At 35.3% G+C, this 22952-nt stretch overlaps 2 protein-coding genes across 5 annotated transcripts in view; one reads left to right on the forward strand and one right to left on the reverse strand.

Annotated features, from left to right (window-relative positions):
* The first annotated feature begins 416 nt into the window (after positions 1-416).
* On the forward strand, positions 417-13840 carry LOC128982866 (bifunctional protein GlmU-like). 4 transcript variants are annotated; one of them, XM_054401917.1, is made up of 2 exons: positions 417-690; positions 13588-13840. In XM_054401917.1, exons 1-2 carry the CDS (start codon positions 520-522, stop codon positions 13831-13833), a joined length of 417 nt encoding a protein of 138 aa, XP_054257892.1. In that variant the 5' UTR covers positions 417-519; the 3' UTR covers positions 13834-13840. The 4 variants fall into 4 exon arrangements, with proteins under 4 accessions (XP_054257892.1, XP_054257891.1, XP_054257890.1 ...); XM_054401916.1 differs by lacking the exon at positions 13588-13840 and adding an exon at positions 7046-7388; XM_054401915.1 differs by lacking the exon at positions 417-690 and adding an exon at positions 3472-3667.
* A 2169-nt stretch (positions 13841-16009) lies between these two features.
* LOC128982867 (nuclear receptor-binding factor 2-like) overlaps positions 16010-22952 on the reverse strand; it is a 34512-nt gene continuing 27569 nt past the window's right edge. The window contains exon 5 of the mRNA XM_054401918.1: positions 16010-16364. Within this exon, the coding sequence (XP_054257893.1) occupies positions 16245-16364 (120 nt within the window). The 3' untranslated portion in view covers positions 16010-16244. The remainder of the gene's footprint in view (positions 16365-22952) is intronic.

Below are 22952 nucleotides of genomic sequence, written 5' to 3' on the forward strand. Positions count from 1 at the left end.
AGGAAATTGAAAATGAAAAATAAAAGTGTACATGTTTATGGAAATATTTTGGTAAAAAATAGAATCAGAAAAATTCTAATTTGCTTAGTCTGCTGGGAGTACTTATACCATGTGATTGCTTTATACGTTATACACGTTATGCAAACAAAATTTATTGTAAAGTTACATGAATTTAACATATGTACCAGTAATCCTACAAAACGTTTGGGGTTCCAATTAAAACATGCTCTTTGCGACATCGATGTATTAGACTATACATCGATGCTTTGCGATGAGCTAGAGCTATTTATTTTCATCACGAAGCCTGCCTATGCTCTCTCTTATCTCGCACTGTGACTGTTCCCGGCCCGCCAATTCTAGTGTTGTTGTTGCTTGTACAGTTGTAAATTGAGGTTATGTTATGAATTAATCATATGCACCGCCTCTAACTGTCAAGCCAAGTCCGCGGTATTAGCATAGATTAAACAGTATATTTTAGCCTTATCATTGTGCTATCATTCTCAGGCTGTGTTCTCGAAGATGCACGTGAGTACTGAGCGGTTTCTGCCCGGTGAGGAGTTGAAGACTTCGCTACAACAATACGTCGCCACCCAGGGTCTAGAAGCTGCCTTTATCATCACCTGTGTGGGAAGTGTGAGCAAAGCTACCCTGAGGTTCTCCACACAGCAGTCCGGACCAGGCAGTGAAAAGGTGACAGTAAAAAACACTACTTTATTTTAGAATTACAAGTTTTTTTTTAATATTGCAAATTCTTTTATATGATTTAAATTAGCTAATGTTTAACGCTTTAAAAGTCCTGGAGGCAGCTAAATATTTTATAAAATAATAAAGATAGAGAGCTACAAAACTTAAAACGAAGCCACTGGACAAAAAACATTAATCCATTATATTTATAGTGATAAACTTCCTCCTCAGGGAAGTAGTCCCTGCTAGAAGTCCAAAGTCCCCGCTAGGATAAAAATAAAATTCATAGGAGTCCAAGTAAGCATTAGTTGATAGGTACATCAACTTAAAGGTATTTTAATTTTGTTAGTTAAATACGTCGCAAACGCGAACTCAAACACGCCCGTGTTTGAAAAATGTGAAAAATGTTTGAATGGCTGTCATTTTCTACCCTGTTGCCCAACAGGGTAAAAAATGACAGCCATTCAAACATTTTTTGAATTTGTAATTTTGAATATTTTTACAGCTTCCACTTTTGACTTGTTTGTTCGTTAAAGTTCATGTTTATGGAATTGTGGTTTGATAACAAAGACCTTTAATTTTATGTATAGGACCGTATAGCCCCGGTAGGCCTACCAACCTATGCTTAGGCTACCATAAAATATTTGGTGAGCGAAATATCATACAGAGCAGAGCAGGTATGACGTCATCGTTCATACGATCGATAGCTAGTCTTTCGATGTGGCTAGTTCTGGAGTTCGTATCGATATTTTTGACTATCGGTCACGGCTTTGCTGTGACAACAGGGACTGGAGACTGGAATTGTTGAATTGTTGGAGTCGGAGTAGTGGAAGTCGAAAATGGATTGGGGTGCCTTCTGGTTCTGTTCGTTGTTGTTGTAAACTAAAGTGCAGCCGTTTGTAAAGTCAACTTAGGCAAATTTTTGTTTGGGAGTTAGGCCTACTGTACATTTTATTAACCTAACTTAGCCATACTACTTAATTATGAATCAGCACCGTCATAGTTTGCATCGGACAAATCCTGGTTTCAATGTTAAAATTAGTTTTTATTTATGAAGCCAGTGACAAGAAATTCAAATGTTGATTTTGAAAGCTATTTTTTAATCCAGTAGGCACCTTTCTAACTTAGTTCTTGTAGATTTCTGTCTCAAACTCCACTGTTGTTGTTTGAAATAAGAATCCCTAAGAACTAAAGGTGCCTAACTTAATGGATGAAAGGTACCTACCGATAACAAAAATTGATATTTCAATGTTAGGTCTTAAAAATATTATAAAAGATTTTGATCCAACAAGTCAATGGAGATTATCAGTAGGCCTGAGTTAACTAAAGTAACTTATACATAATTAAATAAGTTACATGTTAGGCAGGCTTTATTTTATTTAGGCTATTTTATCTATTTCAACAGCTAACATTTACATCAAAGAAAGATGGTTTACGTTTACACAAGTATGAACAAAGATAGTTATACCGTTATACGAATAAGTTGGAAAACAACTGGGTAGTTCAAGTTATTGGATTGAATAAATTAACTCTAGAGCTGATCAACATAGTGAACAAGCAGTTCACTCAGAAATTTTAAACTGTAAATATTATTTTAAATAAGTGTTTAAATGTATTCCGTGATTTGTTGATAGACCAACTGGATTTATTATCTATCACCTGGACCTCCATATTTATTTATTTATATTTCCTAAAAGCTATTTTCATTTACAGGAAAGGTACGGTACGGTACGATGCAAAGCAAATGCAATGCAAAGCTGCTATAACTTATTCGATAACAACAAACTAAAACTATCGAGCACCAACTAACCACATCGAAAGACTAGCTTAGCTATCGATCGTATGAACAATGACGTCATCATACCTGCTCTGCTCTGTATGATATTTCGCTCACCAAAATATTTTCTTCTGACTCCTCGCGGACCGCTCCCTTGAGAAGGTAGTTTATCACTAAATAATTAATTACAACTATTTTTGTGTCCAGTGACTTTGTCGCAAAATTTGTAGCTCTATCTTTATTATTTTATAAATATTTAGCTGCCTCCAGGACTTTTAAAGCATAAAGAAAATAACATATCCATTTTTAAGTTTTTTTTTACTTTTGTTAATTATATATAAATTATGAAGATTTTAAAATTTGTTTCAAATTTTATGTACGTTATTTGTGTAGCTTACAGAATATATTTTGTGCTAATAGCCTATGCATAGTTTCAGATTAGTTTCTCATCAAGTCCTTTCATTCAAGTATGCGGTTGATATGATTCAATTATCAATTAGGCTAAATTAATTGAGATATGGACTACACCTAGGTGTGTATTTTAATGTGTACGGATTACGGTTTACTCAAAAGTTTGTAGTCTTTATTAGCTTTATATCATTGACTATTGGATACAGAAGTTGTTGTTTTAATAGTCAAAGCTTTATATATAGATTCCAACCTAGAAGGTTATTATTTTAAGTTCAAATTAAATTAATTACACACAGACAAACACGCATATAATGAAACCTCTTCTTTTTAGTAAATAGTTGATTGTTACATTTGAGAATAATATAGAGTCTTAACTAAGAAATATAAAAACTTCAAACAATCAAATTACATTGAGTTCTTAACTGAAGGTAAGTTAATAATTTACAATCTTGATACAAGTGGTTATGTAAAAAACATGTAAATTTATTGTGTAGAGTTCAAAAACTTGACAAATATTGTGGTTCTGGCCACTTATCTGGACTTATCAGTCGGAATCTTTATGACATTGGCAGATTCAATTGTTGCTGTAGAGTGTTTCAAATGTCAGGGCAGGTAAAAGTGTTTACAATTTGCTTCAAAAAAGGGGATGATCTCAAGGACTGTGTTAGAGACTTTGTAGTGAAAAACAAACTTTGTGCTCCATTCATCCTATTGTCAAAAGGTACTGTGAAGAGTGTCATGCTTTCTCTGAATTCCACTCCTTCTTTTGGCCCTCCATTCCCTGCTCAAGAAGAGGTTTGTTTATATTGTGACATTTTTAGATTCTTTTGATTAAATAAAACACAGCCAACCGTTATAACTGATGATTATTTGTCATCACTATTATTTATTTGCAGTTTTATAATCTTTATCTTTTTAATTTTTGACCCAGTCTCATTATGAGATTTGACATTTAAAACAATACCCTTCTAAGCAGACTCTGTTCTTTAAACGTTTGTTTTAATAATTTTTTTTTTTTTTTTTTTTAACTTAATTTTATTTTACAATCTGTTCAGTACTTTGAACAATTAGTAAAAGGGATAATATAAATAAGTGTCTTGACCAAGAATCTTCCCTGTGAAAGATCTTGCAAAATTAAATAGTCACGTCATAACTAAAACTATACAAATCGGAATGGGAGTTCTAGAACTTTCACAATTTTCAGTCTGTTGGGAAAATCACTATTGTCCAGCAAATTAACGGCTATATTGTTCGGGTGGGTTTCGAGTTTTTCTTGATAGTTCTTGCTAATTCTTGTTATTTCTTCAATTACTGTAGGTATTCTGAAATCTTCATGGATTGTTCGATTCGAAACAAACCACGGAGCATCAACTATTCTTCGTAGCGCCTTTGACTGAAATCTTTGAATAATTGCTAAGTTGGATTTACTTGCCGTTCCCCAAAGCTGTATCCCGTACGTCCAAATAGGTTTGATCATAACTTTGTAAAGTGTGAGTTTATTGGTCAACGAAAGCTTAGATTTTTTGCCTAGAAGCCAGTTGAGTTTACGAACCTTCAAGTCCATTTGTTGTCCATTGTCCAAAGGTGTAAGGCAGGATACACTTGAATGAGTTTGCGAACCAGCAAGATCAGACCATGAGAATGGGGTTTTACAGGGTAAAAAGTGGGTTTTCTCATTTTTGACATCCAAAACACAAAATTTCCGTATTTCTCTCTTAATCTTTTAATCTGTTTAAAGAGCTCAAAAAATTAATAATTTAGTATATCTAAGTATTTTTGTACGGTTATTGGTACAACGGTCAACGGAGAAAATAAAAAAAAAAATTAATTTAAAACTCCCATGTTATTCTTATGGAGAATATTGTAAAATGTTGTAATTTGCTTGTTTCTGGATATATTTTGATTAAACTTGGCAAATTTATTTATTTTATACCTACTAAGCTTTTTTATATTTTACAAAAAAATACACTTTATTAGTTTCCTTGTAGCACCAAATCTAGGTACTCATTAAACCTATTTCTATACAGTAGATTTAATTGAAAATCAATTCAGACAAATGGAAATTCGCTTAGTCAGCAGGTTTGCTGCGGCGGGGGTATTTTGTTGACGGACGGTATCAAGCAGATATTTCTGTGTACAAATAAAGTGTACTTAATTTTATTTTAAAGGAATTTTCATATGAAGTAAATGATAATAGCCCACCACACAGATTGCAGATACATTTGCAAAGAAGAATAATAAAGAAACTTTTAGATGTTTTAACTTATACTGAACTCTTTTCCATACAATACAATATTTAGATCCAAATATTTGTAAAAGTAACAAAATGAATTTGGCTTGATGTTTAAAATAGCATTATCAAGATCGATATGCTGATATGCTCAACAGTCTGATATTAAATATTACTGAGTTTGATTGTTAAAACGTAAACGTACATTGACTCGGTAAATCGTCATAGAGAAGTAGTTGGTATCATTTTGAAAACAAAAATGGCCAACAAGAGTAACGTGCAGTGTTATACCATCCGCCTCTTACCTGGGCAAGATCTCAAAGAGGAAATTGAGAGTTTTGTTGAAAAGAAGAACTTGGAGGCAGCATTTATCATGACTTGTGTTGGCAGTATTAATGGAGGAACACTCAGATTTCCAATACCAAAGACAGGACCAGTTCCAGCAGCCAATAGGGCAAGTAAACATTACATTTAAATCCTCTTTCTCCATGCTTATTAAATAATTGTAATTATATAGTTTTATTTTAGATTAAGCTTTTAACTAAGAGCCAATAAATGGCCAAAGCCTGCAGAATAGTGAATAGCAGTAAAATATTCTTAATAATTGAATGTTCAAAAGAATTAAAAACTACAAGTGGTTATAGTAATCTCTATTATTGTGTTTACTTTACTTGAATGCAATTGTGTGTAAGTACCAGTATGTATATAATAAGTATGTATATGCATGATTTTAGGTGGGAAAATATAAGAGGACAGTTTATTTCTATACAAAATTTGACTGTGAAAAAACAATCCATAAATTTGCTATACCTTCTTCTTCTTCTTTTAATCTGAATATTCCTGAAGGACCTTGAGATGGTAAATTGTTATAATAATCTTCATAAATGGTAAATTAATTGTTCTTTGATTCAAGAGAAAATAGTCATTATACAAGTGAAAATGTAAATTTAAGTTCATAGATATACATCAGGCTGAAGTATACACGCTCACTTCTAACTTGAATACTATAATCTTAGCAGAGGGGGTATTTATCAGCGTATTTATAGAGACTAGTGGTCGTCCCTTGCTCAAAAACCTGACCAAAAATATGTATTTTGTAAACTTTTCTATTTTTGCTGTAAATAAAACATGTGATTGGAGTTTCTTCCATTTGTTTTGATTTTCTGTTTACATTTATTTGTTACTTCGTCACCAGCATGGCAACCAATAAGGTCCATGTACATTTTTTTTCAATTTTAGATTAATTTGTTGTGCTTATTTTTAACCTATTTTAATTTATAAAGGGATTCTGCACATATACAACACAAGCAAATATCTTTCTAACTGTATGCGTAGATTTTCCCTGCGATGCACACAAGCTGAGATAAAAGGATAAAGAAACAGGTTTGCCTATTAATATATAGATTACCTACATACTAGAAGGTTTCCGGTTTGATTTTGACAAATTTAGTAGCATTTTGATGGTTGAAAACTGAACCCAGGTGTGCTTTTTTTCATTGAAATGTTGTAAATTATAATAGCTAAAGAAATCCTCAGACAATAAAAAGTCAATCAATGCATTAAGCCAATCTTAAAAACACACTCCATTCTTTAAATTAAGCATACAATGCAAACTCATCTTAAAATAGTGATATAGAAAGTATTTTATGTAAATTCAGGTGAATGTCCTTGATAATAAGTAACTGTCCAGGAATGCTAATCCACACCAACATTTTGTATTTGTGATAAAATAAAGTTGTTTGGTTTTATAAGCATACACATGTTAACAAACCAATCACTTTTATTATTAGTAGTCTCTTTGTGACAACGGCAACGGTTTGCTTTGTATTGAACAGTAGAAAAACATCTCTTATTAAGCGCAATCAAAGTAACTACTAAACTTAATTCCTAATCTAGGGATTACTAAATCATATAATATAGGACTAACAATGATCTGGTGGCAGGAGGTGACGTACAGGAAGGAGTACTTTGACATCCTATCGCTGGTGGGTACAGTGTCACAGGGAGGTGCTCATCTACATGTGGTGCTAGGGAGAGCTGATGGTACTGTGGTGGGTGGCCATCTCGTAGGCAACGCCAAGATCCACACCACAGCTGAAGTCGTCATAGGGGAGAGCCTAGCCGAAGTCTACATCCGCAAGAACGACCCCAACACTACTTTCAATGAACTCGAAATCAAACCACGGAGTCGTTGATGGACTCTCCCATTCAATGTTTCAAAATAAAATTTCAAGCTGTTAGTCTAAAGCATTTTTTAGTCTCCAATATAAAACTTTGTTGTAACTCCTTCACAATCTCCTATTTGTATTTTTCCTTACCAAATTAAAAAACGTATACCTTAGTATATATAATTAAAACATAAGCAGTTATTAGCGAATTTCCCTATAGGGAAGTAGCTATTACCGTAGGTGGCATGGTAAGACCTAGGCCCGGGACCGATTTACTTTTTCATTTTGATGTCCCCAGAGGCCAAAAACACCATTCGTTCAAATTTTTATATATGTATATATATATATATATATATATATAGATTTATATATATATGTGTCCGTGAACACGATAACTTGAGTAATTTTTGTCCGATTTTGATGAAATTTGGTTTGAAGGTGTAAGGCGGGATAAACTTGAATGAGTTCGCGAACCAGCATGATCGGACCATGGGAACAGGGTTTTACGGGGGGTTTTATGGGGTAAAAATTGGTTTTTCTAATTTTTTACCCTCTAAACACAAAATTTCCCAATTTCTCTCCGGACCTTTTTAAAGAGCTTAAAAAAAGAAATAATTCAGTATATCCAAGTGTTTTTGTACAATTATTGGTTACGGAGAAAATTAAAAAAAATGTTATTTTAAAATTCCCATGTTATTCTTATGGAGAATATTGTAAAATGTTGTAGTTTGCTTGTTTATGGATATATTTTAATCAAACTTGGTAAATTTATTTATTTTATACAAAGTTATTCATATTTTACCAAAAATACACTTTTTTACCCTCCCTGTAGCACCAAGCCTAGGTACTCATAAAACCTAATGTTAATTAAATACATTCAATTGAAAATCAATTCAGGCAAATGGAAATTCGCTTAGTCGGCAGGTTTGCTGCGGCGGGGGTTATTTATAAGTCATAAACTGTGTTTTTAGCGAATTTCTCATATAGGGAATAAGCTTTTACCCTAGGTCTCATGGTAAAAGCTAGACTTTTTAGCGAATTTCCGTATAGGGAAGTAGCTATAACCGTAGGTGACACGGGACCCGGGACCGATTTACTTTTTCATATTGATGTTCCCAAAGCCAAAAACACCATTGGTTCAAATTTTATATACTGTATATAACAAAATATTTAGTAAATATTTAAAGTGTTTTTGTACGGTTATTGATAACGGAGAAAGTTCAACCAAATTTTTATTTAAAATTCCCATGTTATTCTTATGCAGAATATTGTAAATTGTTGTAGTTTGCTTGTTTATGGATATATTTTGATCAAACTTGGCAAATTTATTTATTTTATACTAATAGGCCCCTGAATATGTGGTTTGACCTAGAAATAATTAGAACACAGATGAAACCATTGTTGTTCGATAGTGAAAAGTATTGAGAATAATATATCAAAAGTCTCCAAAAATATCTTTGGTGGAACACCACCATTTTTCCAAAATGGCGGCCAAATCCAGTAGTTTTTTGCTTTTTATTGAAATTCTGACTTTCCAGTCAATATTGGTGAAAAGTCGTCAATACATTTAATGTTCCTCCTGAAATTACCTTTAAAATGATACCAAATACATGTACCTACAACAAAAAATAAACCCCGTACAAATAATAAAATATTTCAAATAAAAATATTTGTTATAAATTAATGTAATAGTCCACCAAACTAAAAAAAAACCAGACACAGGGATCGTATAAAAATTTGCAAGTAAACATTTTATGGTTTTATTTTTATTGTTGTGGTGTGCAGAGTGACATACCAAAAGTTGCAAAAATCAGTCCACGGGAAACCCCTAAATTAAGGAAAAAATGGCGGCTTTTTCCAATATTGGACAAATTTTGCAACAAAACATACCACATGTTTTTTTGCACATTTTTTGAGATATTGACTTGGAACCACGGCCGATATTTATTGGATGGTCCGTACTTAATTTCAATAGGGAACGCTTTTTGGGCCGCCATCATGGATCAGCCATATTGGATCTGCCATATTGGATATAAATATTTTTTAATGTAATAATAGTGTTGTGACACATCATTATGAACTAGATTTCCACGCTGATTTCAATGCTGAAATCCGTTTTTAAATAAGTTTATTCGTTGCTTAAGATATATTAAAACGAAAACTCTCCCCTATACATCAGTTATGGACGTATTGTAAGTTACTTAGAAAATGTGTTTGGATTATTTTTCTCCAGGTATTATTATTGCTTGCAGTTCGTTCTAGCCTTAAAATATTCAGTGATAAAAGATCTTTCATTTTTGTTAGCTTTCATTTTGTTTTATTTATAGTTAAAACAGACTAGTTATAGACGAGGTACAAACCCCAACACAAAATTAAATTAAACTTTTTTATCAGTTTTTGTTAAAAGATTTATATCTCGGGTTGTTAATATGTTAACAAGTTCATTCTGGTATCAAAGTACTCAGTAAATGTTTGGCTTTAATTTTATTGATTATTAAATGACACATGACAAATTTAAAACGAATCATGTAGGCCTACCTTCAATGAACTATTGAGTGAATTATTGTTATTTTGAAATTTGTCTTTAGTTAAAGACATTTATCCCCAACTAGTGTACATGTTGCTCGAAATCGAGCAATTGCAAAGAAGTACAGGAGTTACATATACACAAATGACTTGTTTAAAAACTAATAACAGTCATTATTTCCGATGATATTTAAAGAGTCAACTAAAAGATTAACTAATGGAAATACTCACAATTTACATAACAGTCCTCTTCCAGTTATAGGGTTAATTTTTAACTATCAAACTGCCCATGGACGGGAAAAGGTAAGCTTACAATTTAAGTCAACGTAAAAAGGCTGTCAGCTTTTATAATGTACCATACCTAAGTTATTTATCCAATTTGTAGACAATAAGGTGTAGGCTACTTTAAACTCTACAGGACAGAGTTAGGCAAAAACTGACAGAACTCTGAAATGGTGTTATTTATAATAGGCTTACTCATATACCAAATCCTTAAAATAAAAATGCAATAACTAATATCATTGAACACAAACCAACATCAAAAACTATACACATTTTTAACATAGATAATTTACACATTGACTGTTTACAATTAACATATGTTCTTCTTCTCACTTTTAATTTTTGCTTCGCAACGGGAAAAATCTGTTTCATAATCATTGAAATAGATTTATAATACATTTTTATATAATAGTATAGATCATAGTATAGAATCTATCATAAAGTTTAAGATTAAATAAACCTACTACATAGTTGTTTAATTTTTTTGGATCAGCTGTCTGAAATTATGAAATAAGCATTTGACAGTTCTGGTTGTTTACATTTAAATGTCAAAGCAAATGTAAACATTGTGAATTTTCTCATGCTTCCATGGAGACCAATTATTAATATTTAATTTCTGACAACAGCTGGAGTTTCAAAACAATGTTTGTTTCCCATGTTAATCTTATGGAGAAATACGAAACTTTAAAGGGCCCCAGGGCCTCACTCTCTAATTATTTCTCCAAAAAGAAAGTTTCCTGCACAACTTCACGTTACGTTCTTTCCAATGACACCAAAAACATGTCAATCGGTTCAGTAGTTTCGGAGGAGTAATTGTCACAAAAATCCTGCTTGTGTATTAAATAAGTATAGATTCTAAATAACTCCCAATAAGGAATCCATAGCTAAAATAAAAGTCAATATTTGAACGAATAGCTATGACTAGTTTTTCCCGTTTTCACTCTGCACAACATTACAAAATAAAACCATAAAACGTTTTGTTGAAATTTTTTAAAGGCCATATCCTATATTTATCTAAATATAATTTCCAAGTTACACAGTTACAGTGATTTATAAGTACAGTTATTTGTTAGTCATATGTACCATCAGTAAAAACACCACTCCCAATCTGTTGGACCTGCTGGTGAACTATTTCCACGCCATACTTGAACCTGATAGTACAACCTTAGACTGTGGTAGTTTTCAATGTGTTTTTAAATTGTCAAAGTACGAAACGTCCATAAGAAATGTATGGGGGAGAGTTTTCGTTTTTATATATCTTAAAATCGTAAAACGCTATTTAAAAAACTGATTTCAGCATTGAAATCAGCGTGGAAATCTAGTTCATAATGATGTGTCACAACACTATAATTACATTAAAAAATATTTATATCCAATATGGCAGATCCAATATGGCTGATCCAAGATGGCGGCCCAAAAAGCGTCCCCTATTGAAATTAAGTACGGACTATCCAATAAATATCGGTCGTGGTTCCAAGTCAATATCTCGAAAAATGTTCAAAAAACATGTGGTATGTTTTGTTGCAAAATTTGTCCAATATTGGGAAAAGCCGCCATTTTTTCCTTAATTTAGGGGTTTCCCGTGGACTGATTTTTTGCAACTTTTGGTATGTCACTCTGCACACCACAACAATAAAAATAAAACCATAAAATGTTTACTTGCAAATTTTTATACGATCCCTGTGTCTGGTTTTTTTTAGTTTGGTGGACTATTACATTAATTTATAACAAATATTTTTATTTGAAATATTTTATTATTTGTACGGGGTTTATTTTTTGTTGTAGGGACATGTATTTGGTATCATTTTAAAGGTAATTTCAGGAGGAACATTAAATGTATTGACGACTTTTCACCAATATTGACTGGAAAGTCAGAATTTCAATAAAAAGCAAAAAACTACTGGATTTGGCCGCCATTTTGGAAAAATGGTGGTGTTCCACCAAAGATATTTTTGGAGACTTTTGATATGTTATTCACAATACTTTTCACTATCGAACAACAATGGTTTCATCTGTGTTCTAATTATTTCTAGGTTTTGCTATTTATTTTCTTATTTTAAGGCGCCTATAAGCTATTAATATTTTACTAAAAAATACACTTTATTAGTTTCCTTGTAGCAGCAAACCTAGGAACTCATTAAACCTAATGTTTTTAAATAGATTCAATAAAAAATTAATTCAGACAAATGGAAATTCGCTTAGTTGGCAGGGTTTGCTGTGGCGGGGGTAAAAAAGGCGGGAGGTCTCCAGAGGCAAAAACACCCTCTGTTCAAATTCATATATGTATATATGTGTATATCCGTTAGGGCAATAAATCAAGCAAAAAAGATCCGATTTTGATGAAATTAATCAATTTGCAGTCATGAAGTTTATAAAAATAGAAAGTGGTTAAAATCAAACACATGGGTTCAGCACACCTGTTTGATGCTGCTGGATGCTTACTATGGCCATCAGGTGACTCAACAAGCCAACTTAGCTGGGTTGGACTCGAAGGCCTAGCAGATCTGATGTCAAGTAGTCTTGTTTTATACCCATCAGATCCCTATGGTGGTAAAGGAGCATTTTTCTGCCATCACTTTTTTAAGCTTACAGGTATATGTTGTATTGTATAAATACAGTTCTATGTTGGTCAAAATAAGTTATGTAACATCATACTATGGAATCAGGGCCGATTTACCCAATAGAATGGTAGGCACATGACTAGGAAACGAGGCAATTGGCTTTTTTGGGAGGAGGGGCGTCAAAAATTGGAAAAAAAATTTGTTGTATTTACATGCAACAAACTAACAAAAACCTGCAGACCAACCTCTAATAATCCCTCGCGGCCGTTTTGCCATCGTAACCATCTCCCGATTGCGGCAAAATGTTAATTATTTCCACCGGTTGTGTAGACATAATCATCGTCTTCCATTATCACGGCCATATATGAGAACATATTCCAGGGTCGTGAAGTTATCATTATTGTATCTCCCTCGATCCTGTAGAGATCGTAATCGTCTCCCGCGGTCGTGAAGACATTGTAATTGCCTCCCACAATTGCGGCAAACTTTAAATCATATACCGCCGTCCTGTGAAGATCATCATCGTCTTCTGCGGTCGCGGTAAAATTCAAACTTTTCCCCTCGGTCGTGTGGACATTATCATCCTTCTGCGATGGCGGAATTCTGACCATCCCTTGGGGCTGTGTGTAGACATATTATTGTCTCCCGTGGTTACAGAAACTTCACTGTTGTCATGCGCGAGTGCGGTAAATGAAAAATTACAGGTAGAAATCCAAATTTTACTCATAATTCCCGGTTTAAAAAAAACTCACACATAATTCCTGGATTTCCTGGTCGGTGGACACGCCTTGCAAAGGGGCGCTGCTATTAGTTGTGCCTAGGGCGAAGACAGGGTAAAAAACAGGCCTGTATGGCATGTGAGATAGCAACCATGATAATCATATGATAAAAACCTCTCCTGATAGCTCTCACCTACATGCAGTTCTGAGTATTGTGGTCATGTTGCAGGTAGTGACATATGATGAGAACCTAGAGATATGCTCGCTGGTTGGCACCTTATCTCATGACGGCTCTCACCTACACGCAGTACTGGGTAGAGCGGACGGCAGTGTAGTGGCCGGGCACGTGGTGGGGGACATGGTGGTGCAGACCACAGCGGAGGTTGTCATCGGGGACAGCACGACCGAGAAATACTCCAGAGTCCTCGACCCAGCCACCTCATACAATGAGCTTGTCATCACAAAACGACAATAAACAATGTTACAACTGCTTATGTAACCAAATCTATTTTTTGCGTCCAGAAAGTTTACTTGATAATGGTTTAAGCACTTTTAAAATGACTATTTTACTGACAGCATATAATCAATGCTAGCAGTATTAAATTCAATTCATTGACACAAGAATATTTTCTTTTACTATTACAGTAATTAACTTTTTTAGGTTATGTGCCGATTCTCGATATTACCTATACTTGAACATTGGTATCGGTATAGAGAATCGATTGTCAAAAATTGATTCTGATACCGATACCAACCTCTGCAAAGATCGTGCAATCGGAAAATTGCAAGGATCCGCAAAAACACGATGACGTTTCCGTGACCGTGGTAGACAATACTAATGTCTACATTGCCACTGGAAATGATCAGCATTTTGCCGTGATCGCGGGAGATGATGATAATGTCTACATAACAATGAGAGATGTTAATGATTTTGTATCAATAAAGTAAGCTGGACAAATATGGTTTTGCCACTAAAATCAAGAGATGTAGAAGCTGAGAGCTTTTTTGAAGGCTGGTGCTCAAAAAAGGGCCTCACAATCAATCCGGACAAAACATAGTTAATATCCTTTACAAGAAGGAGAAAAAGCAAGTCCCCCCTGGAAATAAGGGGGAAAATAGTAAAGTCAGTTAAGGAAACAAGATACCTTGGAGTCTTCCTTGACCCGAAACCTACCAGGATCAGGCACCTTGACTATGTATTTGCAAAAGGAATAGGAGCATTCGGAGCCTGTAGAAGAACCTTTTGTAATAAATGGGGGCTTAGCCCCAATCTATTGGACTTAAGAGAACATAATCCAGTCAATGGTCCTAGTGTGGTGGCCAAAAGCAGTGCAGACAGTGGCTGGCACGAAGATGCAACAGCTGAAAGGCTAGAATGCACGGGGGTCTGTGGGACCATGAAATCCTGCCCGACAGCTGCACTTCAAGTAATACTTGATATGCTTCCGCTAGGGTAGGAAGTAATGAAACCTGCTACCACTACTGCTCTTAAAATGGGTAGGTAGCAGAGGTGAGTTAAAGCTTCAGAGAGGGACTAGACATCACTGTCCATACTAAGGGCCTTCTCGAGTATGGAACTAACAATGCCAGCCCTAATGACTAAAGAGTACGATTTCGAGATTCCTTTTCAAGTTCCTATAGGAGGAGAAAGGAACGAATAGCAAGAGGTAATTCTTAAGATGGGCAGGGAATGCCTGGTATTTTATACAGATGATAGTCAGAAGTATGAGAGCTCGGGGTAGGGATGTGTGGTAACAAAACCAATATCTCCCAATGACTAAGTGCTGTGCGAAAACAATCCTGGACAAGAACCTAAAGAGGGAGAAAATACTGATCCTCTCAGTCATCCATGCCGTAATAAGGCGCTGGTGTCTTGTGTGACAAAAGGGATGTAAAAACACTAGCAAAGCAGAATCAAATTTGCTTGGGTCCCTGGACACTAGGGGCATGAGAAAGCTGACATACTGGCCAGGAGGGGTGCAGAAGATCAGCTTACAGGCCATACTGTGATACCCCAATTAGTTCTGGAGAAGCCAAAGTCTGAGACTGGGATAAAGGTCCGGAAGGCAGAGGCCTGGGGACCAACCCAGGACTAAGGACTTCAAAAACACTTATAGACCCATCAATGAAAGACTGGAAAGGCTTACTGAGCCTAAAAAAGGGAGACATCAGATTACTAGTAGTGATGTTAGCTGGGAATGGACCTATTAGGAAACACCTTACAACCATAGGGAGGTCACAGACAGACCAATGCTGGTTCTGGGAAAACAAGGGGGGAACCTCTGAACCCTTATGGCTAGACTATCCGGCTCTGGCCCAAAAAAGGTTGAAATCTCTGGGAAGGCTGAAGAGATGAGGAAGTTGGGCGTCTCACAGCTCCTAGGCTATGCCAAAATCCTATGGCTGTCAGGCTGAGTTGAGGGGTGCTGCAATAGGTCAAAAGGCCAAAGAAGCTAGGGGTAGGATTACCCCAACCGCCCCCCTCCATACACAAAAAAGAAACAGATGTAGAACAGAAATCGCTTGAAATAATAGTTTGCCCCTGTTTAACAAACTAAGGTGGAAAACGTGGAAAGGTGGTAAACTCACAAAAATTTACCAACAAATATGTCTAGATCTACATACCAGGTTAACACAAGAAATTAGTACTATTTAAGTATTATTATAACAAATTTATTTGATAAATTTAATCCTATGAGGATGAAATCTAAGCCTCTTGGGAACTCTTTTGGAGCTTGAAAATAAGCTGCAACACCCAACTAATAACATGTCTTGTATAGTACTGTATAACAAATAAAATAAAACTCACAACACCTGTATCACTCATAGTGTTTGTACAGTTAGAAACATAAAGTAATCACATTATTTACAATACACTTGTCTAGTTCAAAGATGGCTTGCAGAGCTGGTAAAGTCATACTGTGGCATCTCCAGGGGGGCCAGCTCAGGCAGTTCTGGGGGGGAGTCATCCTCATACGCTCGCAACCTCGCCTTCAGTGCTTCCACCTACAGACAAAACATCTGGGGATGAACACTGAACAGGTCCTCAAGTTTTGGGAAAATATATTCCCAATCTTTGGGTACAATTACATTTAATATAAGAATTTGTTTGAAACAAGATCTTTTCCTACTGTCAGCGAATTTGCCGAGATTGAGAGTGATGATGTTAATGTCTTCTCAACCGCAAGTGACGATTATGCTATGTCCCACTAGAGATAATAAGTATTTTGTTGCTAGTGGTATGAATAGAAAGCGGTGATGTCCCTGCAACCAGGGTTATATCAACAAGTCCTTAAATTATATTAAATAAGACATAAGAAGATGCATAACTCATTTTATACAATCATTATTTTCACTGAATGAAAATATAAACATAAACATTGCAGAAAAATAACATGAATCATGTGGTGTTGAGAAATCATATGGTGTGACAACTCCTTATTAGGTTACATTTAAGATTTCACCACAATTGTGAGGGACAATGATGTCTCTGTGATTGTGAGAGACATTCACAGTTTTCCGGCATTGTGGGAAATGTGCTGTCCTCATTAATGCAAAAGATGTAGATGAATTCAATGTGATTTTGGGAGATGGGAGATAATAATGATAGTGCCATGATCACGGGTTAAAATGGTCGCACATATCAGTGTACAATAAAGACTAGAAATTAATTTATTTTGTTTAATCAAAGTGGTTTGAATACCTGTAATGTTGATAATACAAATGGGTCCGTTACAACTAGTTTTGGCTCACAATGGAGCCATCATCACGTTATTTTAAGACAATGACGCCTCTTCTAAAGGTCTTTACTGATAAGGCGCACAGACCATAGTGACCGGCAGTCTAGACAAAAATCCCGCCAATCGCGTTGTTAAAGCTAGGCCTAGTCATGCGTGTTGTGTGTTCTTCAACCTTCAGAAGAAGCAAGAAGATTATGGCTCCATTGCAGGGGCGTCGCCGGGAGGGGGGGGGGGGGTTAGAATCTGGGAAAGAGAAAAGTTGAGAATTTCCTTGCCACAAGTTGGGACAGTTGGGAAGTCAGAGATTCAAGAAAAATATATTTTTGAACTAAATAAAATTTAAATATTTGCGAAAATCCAGCAAAGATTGAAATTTTTTTACTTGGACAGATAAACTTGACGGTTCTGCAACTTTATTTAACTTCATTGAACATCTTAGGCTAATCACACCTTATTTTAAGAAATCAATAATCAATTAGTGATAAAATTTGTTGGAATTTCGTTTGGGAGAAATTTTGTTCCTTATTGGCGCTACCCTGATCCTGTCCTGTGTTGATTTATCAATTATCAATTATCAATAATTGAGATGGGGACGCCACCTAGGTGCGTATTTTAACCCAAATATGAATGAAGGATGAGTGTAGAATGGATTCATCTGCGAGAATGTAAGTTAAAAGTGCAAGCGATGATGTAGCTCTAACAGTCTTCAGTTGCATTATGTTGATTGTTAGTGTTTAAAAGAAATTTTACACGTAAGTCACATTAACTATATTTTATGCCTTTTTTGTCGTATTTAGAGCAGGCTAACTGACAGGAGTACTTGCTAATCTATAATATTAAAACGAAACAGTGTTTTTTTATTTCACGATTCTAAATCAACCACTCGACGGATTTTCATGATTATTGTGTTGAAAGAAAGATAATTTTGAGAACTAGGGAATGTCGAAGCCATAATTTTAGTTTAGGGTCCCAGTTTTTTTGAAATTAAGTTTTAATCTTTAAAAAGTCTAGCAGCCGACGCTAAGATTCTAAACTAGCTTTTGGCATAAAATAATTTGCTTAACATAACAGCTGTAAACATTCAGCTTTTGTGTCACAAATTCAGCATTTGGATAAAATGTAAAGACATACTTAGGGTTGACTTATTTATACTATGTGTAATGCTAATCATTGATACGTTCAATTCTTCTGTAAGAGGATGACAGATTAATTAAATATACATAGTAAAATACTATGATGTTCAAATTATTTTTTAAAGCAATCTTTGTTATCTTCGATTTGTTTTAGAGCAATATAATTTGTTTTAACTAACAGCTGGTTAAATATAAACTATGGAACTATGAGGTTATTTTATTTATTCTTATTTTGTCATTGATTATAGGAAATAAGTAAGATTAGTAGAGATAATTAGACGACAGTTTAAAATAGTTTAGACCAAAACTAAATAAACCACAGTAAAAATCGAGGCTCTGTACACGAGTCAAAGGATAAATGAAATTTATTTTACTGCTCCACTTTTCAAGGAAAGAATAGAAAAATAACAATGTTTACATGTTTTAATTCTTCCATGGTAGCTTTTTGTTTACAATTAATGTTTGTCTGCTTTAACTTTGTTTGGATTAGGCCCGGAAATATTGATGTGATAAAAAGAAGATCAAGAATAATCAGGAATCACGATTCTAAATTACCACCACAACCTCAGCCGGGTTTTATACAAAGATAAACAGATGGATGACATAGATTGAACACAACGTCAACATTGACCTAGGATACTGCAATTAATTAGACAAACCATCCTTTTATGAAATCGTGTTCAGTTGTGGTTACGTTTGGGGGTGCCTATATGAGCGCCCCCAAACGTGAAAATATCACTTTTATTTCAACTATGAATATATTGTAGTTTAAATTAACTAATATGGGAAATTACGATGTACATTTATTCAATGAGGGTGGGTAATTATCAAGGATAGAACTGATAACGGTATGGATAATAAACATTGACAATTACGTCATTAGCTTTACTAGCGTGTTTACTTTTTATATTCCTGCTACATGCGACCAGTTCTTTTTTTCAAATGAATGTTATTTGAACCAAACAGCTGTTTCAAAACAAACTGTTATTGTTTTTACTTTTCTTTGTTTACACTTATTTATTTAGCAATTAATGCACTGAAATTTATAATAAAGGATAGGTGTGACGATTAGTTTTGATGTTAGGACACCAAAGTTAAATTATGTGTACTGTGAATTTGATTGGATATTATCGTTTTATTTTAGGTCGTTTCTATTCAGACCTACTGGAAATTGTGTATAGTAGTTGTATTGTGGTGATAATAATTATGGAAGAGGCAGGTATGCTATGGAAGGTGGTATCGTTGACTAGGTCTATACACTTCTCAATTGACTATTACTCTCTCTACTGTAGTAGGCTACTTATAATCAGTGTGCGTCTGTGCGAATCAAATGCGATAATTTTAGTTTTATTGTAAAATTATCGGATTTAAAATGCATATCGTATAGGCCTATGATGGAATAAAAACATATTTGGTCACACAACTTTTGTTTACAAGATGATTTTTCACATTAAAACTGCAAGAAACTTTGTCTTTATATGTGTAAACTAGCTGATCTGAATTGTACACGGTTTAAACTGACTACTGAATTCCCGTACGTAGGACGGGCTAACACCTCGTAGTATATTAAAATAACATTAAAGATAGGTTTTGTGTATCGGTATTACCTTTGAAACTCTTATTTTTTTACAACTTAAATGAAATGTTAATTCTCTGAATATATTTTAAAAATCTACAAAAGTCAATTATCATTCCTAATTAAGGATTTACACAAATGAATCAACTAATCACCCTGAAACAGATCGGCATGGAAAACATAACCTAAAATTTTATGTTTGAGTTTGACATCTAAGTTTGATTTTTGTTTCCTGCTAATTTGTACTAGGCTTATTTTATATACCTAAATTTTTGCACTGCTACGTCTGCTACCAAAATTGTTCAAGGTTTATTGGATTTGAAACAATATTTATTCAAGTTTTTTTTTATGTTTATTACTAATTGTTAGAACTTTTAGAAATTTTTTGAATTGAGTAATTTTATATATGTTTTGTTAATACAAGTTAATAAATACTGCACTGAGTGTGACTGCAGTATAGTATGATAATTTGCAGACATTTTAAATAGTAAAGAAATCGATTTCTTCAAATAAAAAAATGTTGGGAATTCTATGTTAAGTAGTTGGGAAAGTTGAGGATTCTGCCCCCCCTCCCTAGAATTTTACCAAGCAACACCACTGCTCCATTGTGAGCCGAAACTAGTTGTAACACAACCATTTGGATTGTCAACATTACAGGTATTCAAACCATTTTAATTGTATCTTGCTAATTCAGAGGCCACCCGTTCAAAAAATGATTTTGTTTGTTATTAATATACTTAGGTTTGTTATACTCTGAGGTAAAACACTAGACATAAGTACCTAATTAAGCCCACTAGCCATAGATTATCACTATTTGAAGCATCACCTCAATATATTGGACCAAAATTGAATAACTTGATTCCTTCCTGATAATTTAAAAAAACATCGCAAATCCAAAAAAGTTCAAACAAAAACGTAAGGACTGGTTACTGACAAAAACATTTTATTCTTTAAATTAATTTTTAAGTGGAAATAGGGAGGGTTAAGTGTTGAACGAAGTTGAAAAAGCCCTTCCTGTTTCCAACCTGAACATTAGGAAAATATAGGCCTAGTATACTCGTTGAAAGGTATGACGTGGACACCAGACTAGTCTATTAAAGCAGGTGAGTTGATCGACTGTACTGCACAAGCAGTACCACACATATTTTTGTTTCTCAAAATTGTAATTTTTAGAACAAAAAATATGATTTTGTTTTCTTACAATTTCAGTGGCCTACGCCACTGGATACAATGTCTGTTGAATCTTACCTCTCAGATGCCACCAGTTGAGCTAATATTTGGGAGATTAAGGCCCAAAGTTGTGTGTTGAGGGTATAATTAATTGCAGATACAATGGCTTTTGAACCTCACCTTTCTCTAAGATGCCTCCAGTTGAGCCAGTAGCTGGGAGATGAAGGCTCGTAGTTTGTGTGTTGAGGGTACGGTTAACTGCAGATACAATGGCTGTTGAACCTCACCTGTCTCTCAGATGCCTCCAGTTGAGCCAGTAGTTTGGAGATGAAGGCTAGCAGTTGTGTGTTGAGGGTACGGTTAACTGCAGATACAATGGCTTTTGAACCTCACCTTTCTCTAAGATGCCTCCAGTTGAGCCAGTAGCTGGGAGATGAAGGCTCGTAGTTTGTGTGTTGAGGGTACGGTTAACTGCAGATACAATGGCTGCCTCACCTGTCTCTCAGATGCCTCCAGTTGAGCTAGTAGTTTGGAGATGAAGGCTAGCAGTTGTGTGTTGAGGGTACGGTTAACTGCAGATACAATGGCTGCCTCACCTGTCTCTCAGATGCCTCCAGTTGAGCTAGTAGTTTGGAGATGAAGGCTAGCAGTTGTGTGTTGAGGGTACGGTTAACTGCAGATACAATGGCTGCCTCACCTGTCTCTCAGATGCCTCCAGTTGAGCTAGTAGTTTGGAGATGAAGGCTAGCAGTTGTATGTTGAGGGTACGATTAACTGCAGATACAATGGCTGTTGAACCTCACCTGTCTCTCAGATGCCTCCAGTTGAGCTAGTAGTTTGGAGATGAAGGCTAGCAGTTGTGTGTTGAGGGCATGAATAACTGCAGATACAATGGCTGTTGAACCTCACCTGTCTCTCAGATGCCTCCAGTTGAGCTAGTAGTTTGGAGATGAAGGCTAGCAGTTGTATGTTGAGGGTATGATTAACTGCAGATACAATGGCTGTTGAACCTCACCTGTCTCTCAGATGCCTCCAGTTGAGCTAGTAGTTTGGAGATGAAGGCTAGCAGTTGTGTGTTGAGGGCATGATTAACTGCAGATACAATGGCTGTTGAACCTCACCTGTCTCTCAGATGCCTCCAGTTGAGCTAGTAGTTTGGAGATGAAGGCTAGCAGTTGTATGTTGAGGGTATGATTAACTGCAGATACAATGGCTGTTGAACCTCACCTGTCTCTCAGATGCCTCCAGTTGAGCTAGTAGTTTGGAAATGAAGGCTAGCGGTTGTGTGTTGAGGGTACGGTTAACTGCAGATACAATGGCTGTTGAACCTCACCTGTCTCTCAGATGCCTCCAGTTGAGCTAGTAGTTTGGAAAAGAAAGCTAGCAGTTGTATGTTGAGGGTACGGTTAACTGCAGATACAATGGCTGTTGAACCTCACCTGTCTCTCAGATGCCTCCAGTTGAGCTAGTAGTTTGGAAAAGAAAGCTAGCAGTTGTATGTTGAAGGTACGGTTAACTGCAGATACAATGGCTGTTGAACCTCACCTGTCTCTCAGATGCCTCCAGTTGAGCTAGTAGTTTGGAAAAGAAAGCTAGCAGTTGTATGTTGAGGGTACGGTTAACTGCAGATACAATGGCTGTTGAACCTCACCTGTCTCTCAGATGCCTCCAGTTGAGCTAGTAGTTTGGAAAAGAAAGCTAGCAGTTGTATGTTGAGGGTACGGTTAACTGCAGATACAATGGCTGTTGAACCTCACCTGTCTCTCAGATGCCTCCAGTTGAGCTAGTAGTTTGGAAAAGAAAGCTAGCAGTTGTATGTTGAGGGTACGGTTAACTGCAGATACAATGGCTGTTGAACCTCACCTGTCTCTCAGATGCCCCCAGTTGAGCTAGTAGTTTGGAAAAGAAAGCTAGCAGTTGTATGTTGAGGGTACGGTTAACTGCAGATACAATGGCTGTTGAACCTCACCTGTCT

Source organism: Macrosteles quadrilineatus, unplaced genomic scaffold (genome assembly GCF_028750875.1).
Source record: "Macrosteles quadrilineatus isolate MER2022 unplaced genomic scaffold, UCM_ALF_1.0 Scaffold_1__1_contigs__length_201487025, whole genome shotgun sequence".
NCBI classification, from domain to species: domain Eukaryota; kingdom Metazoa; phylum Arthropoda; class Insecta; order Hemiptera; family Cicadellidae; genus Macrosteles; species Macrosteles quadrilineatus.

What these genes read in the sequence shown, in the direction of transcription:
- LOC128982866 (XM_054401914.1), top strand. Translation starts at nt 5,362, where the DNA reads ATGGCCAACAAGAGTAACGTGCAGTGTTATACCATCCGCCTCTTACCT. An exon ending in CAGTTCCAGCAGCCAATAGG is followed by an intron (nt 5,557 to 7,045) that starts GCAAGTAAACAT and finishes ATCTGGTGGCAG; the next exon opens with GAGGTGACGTACAGGAAGGA.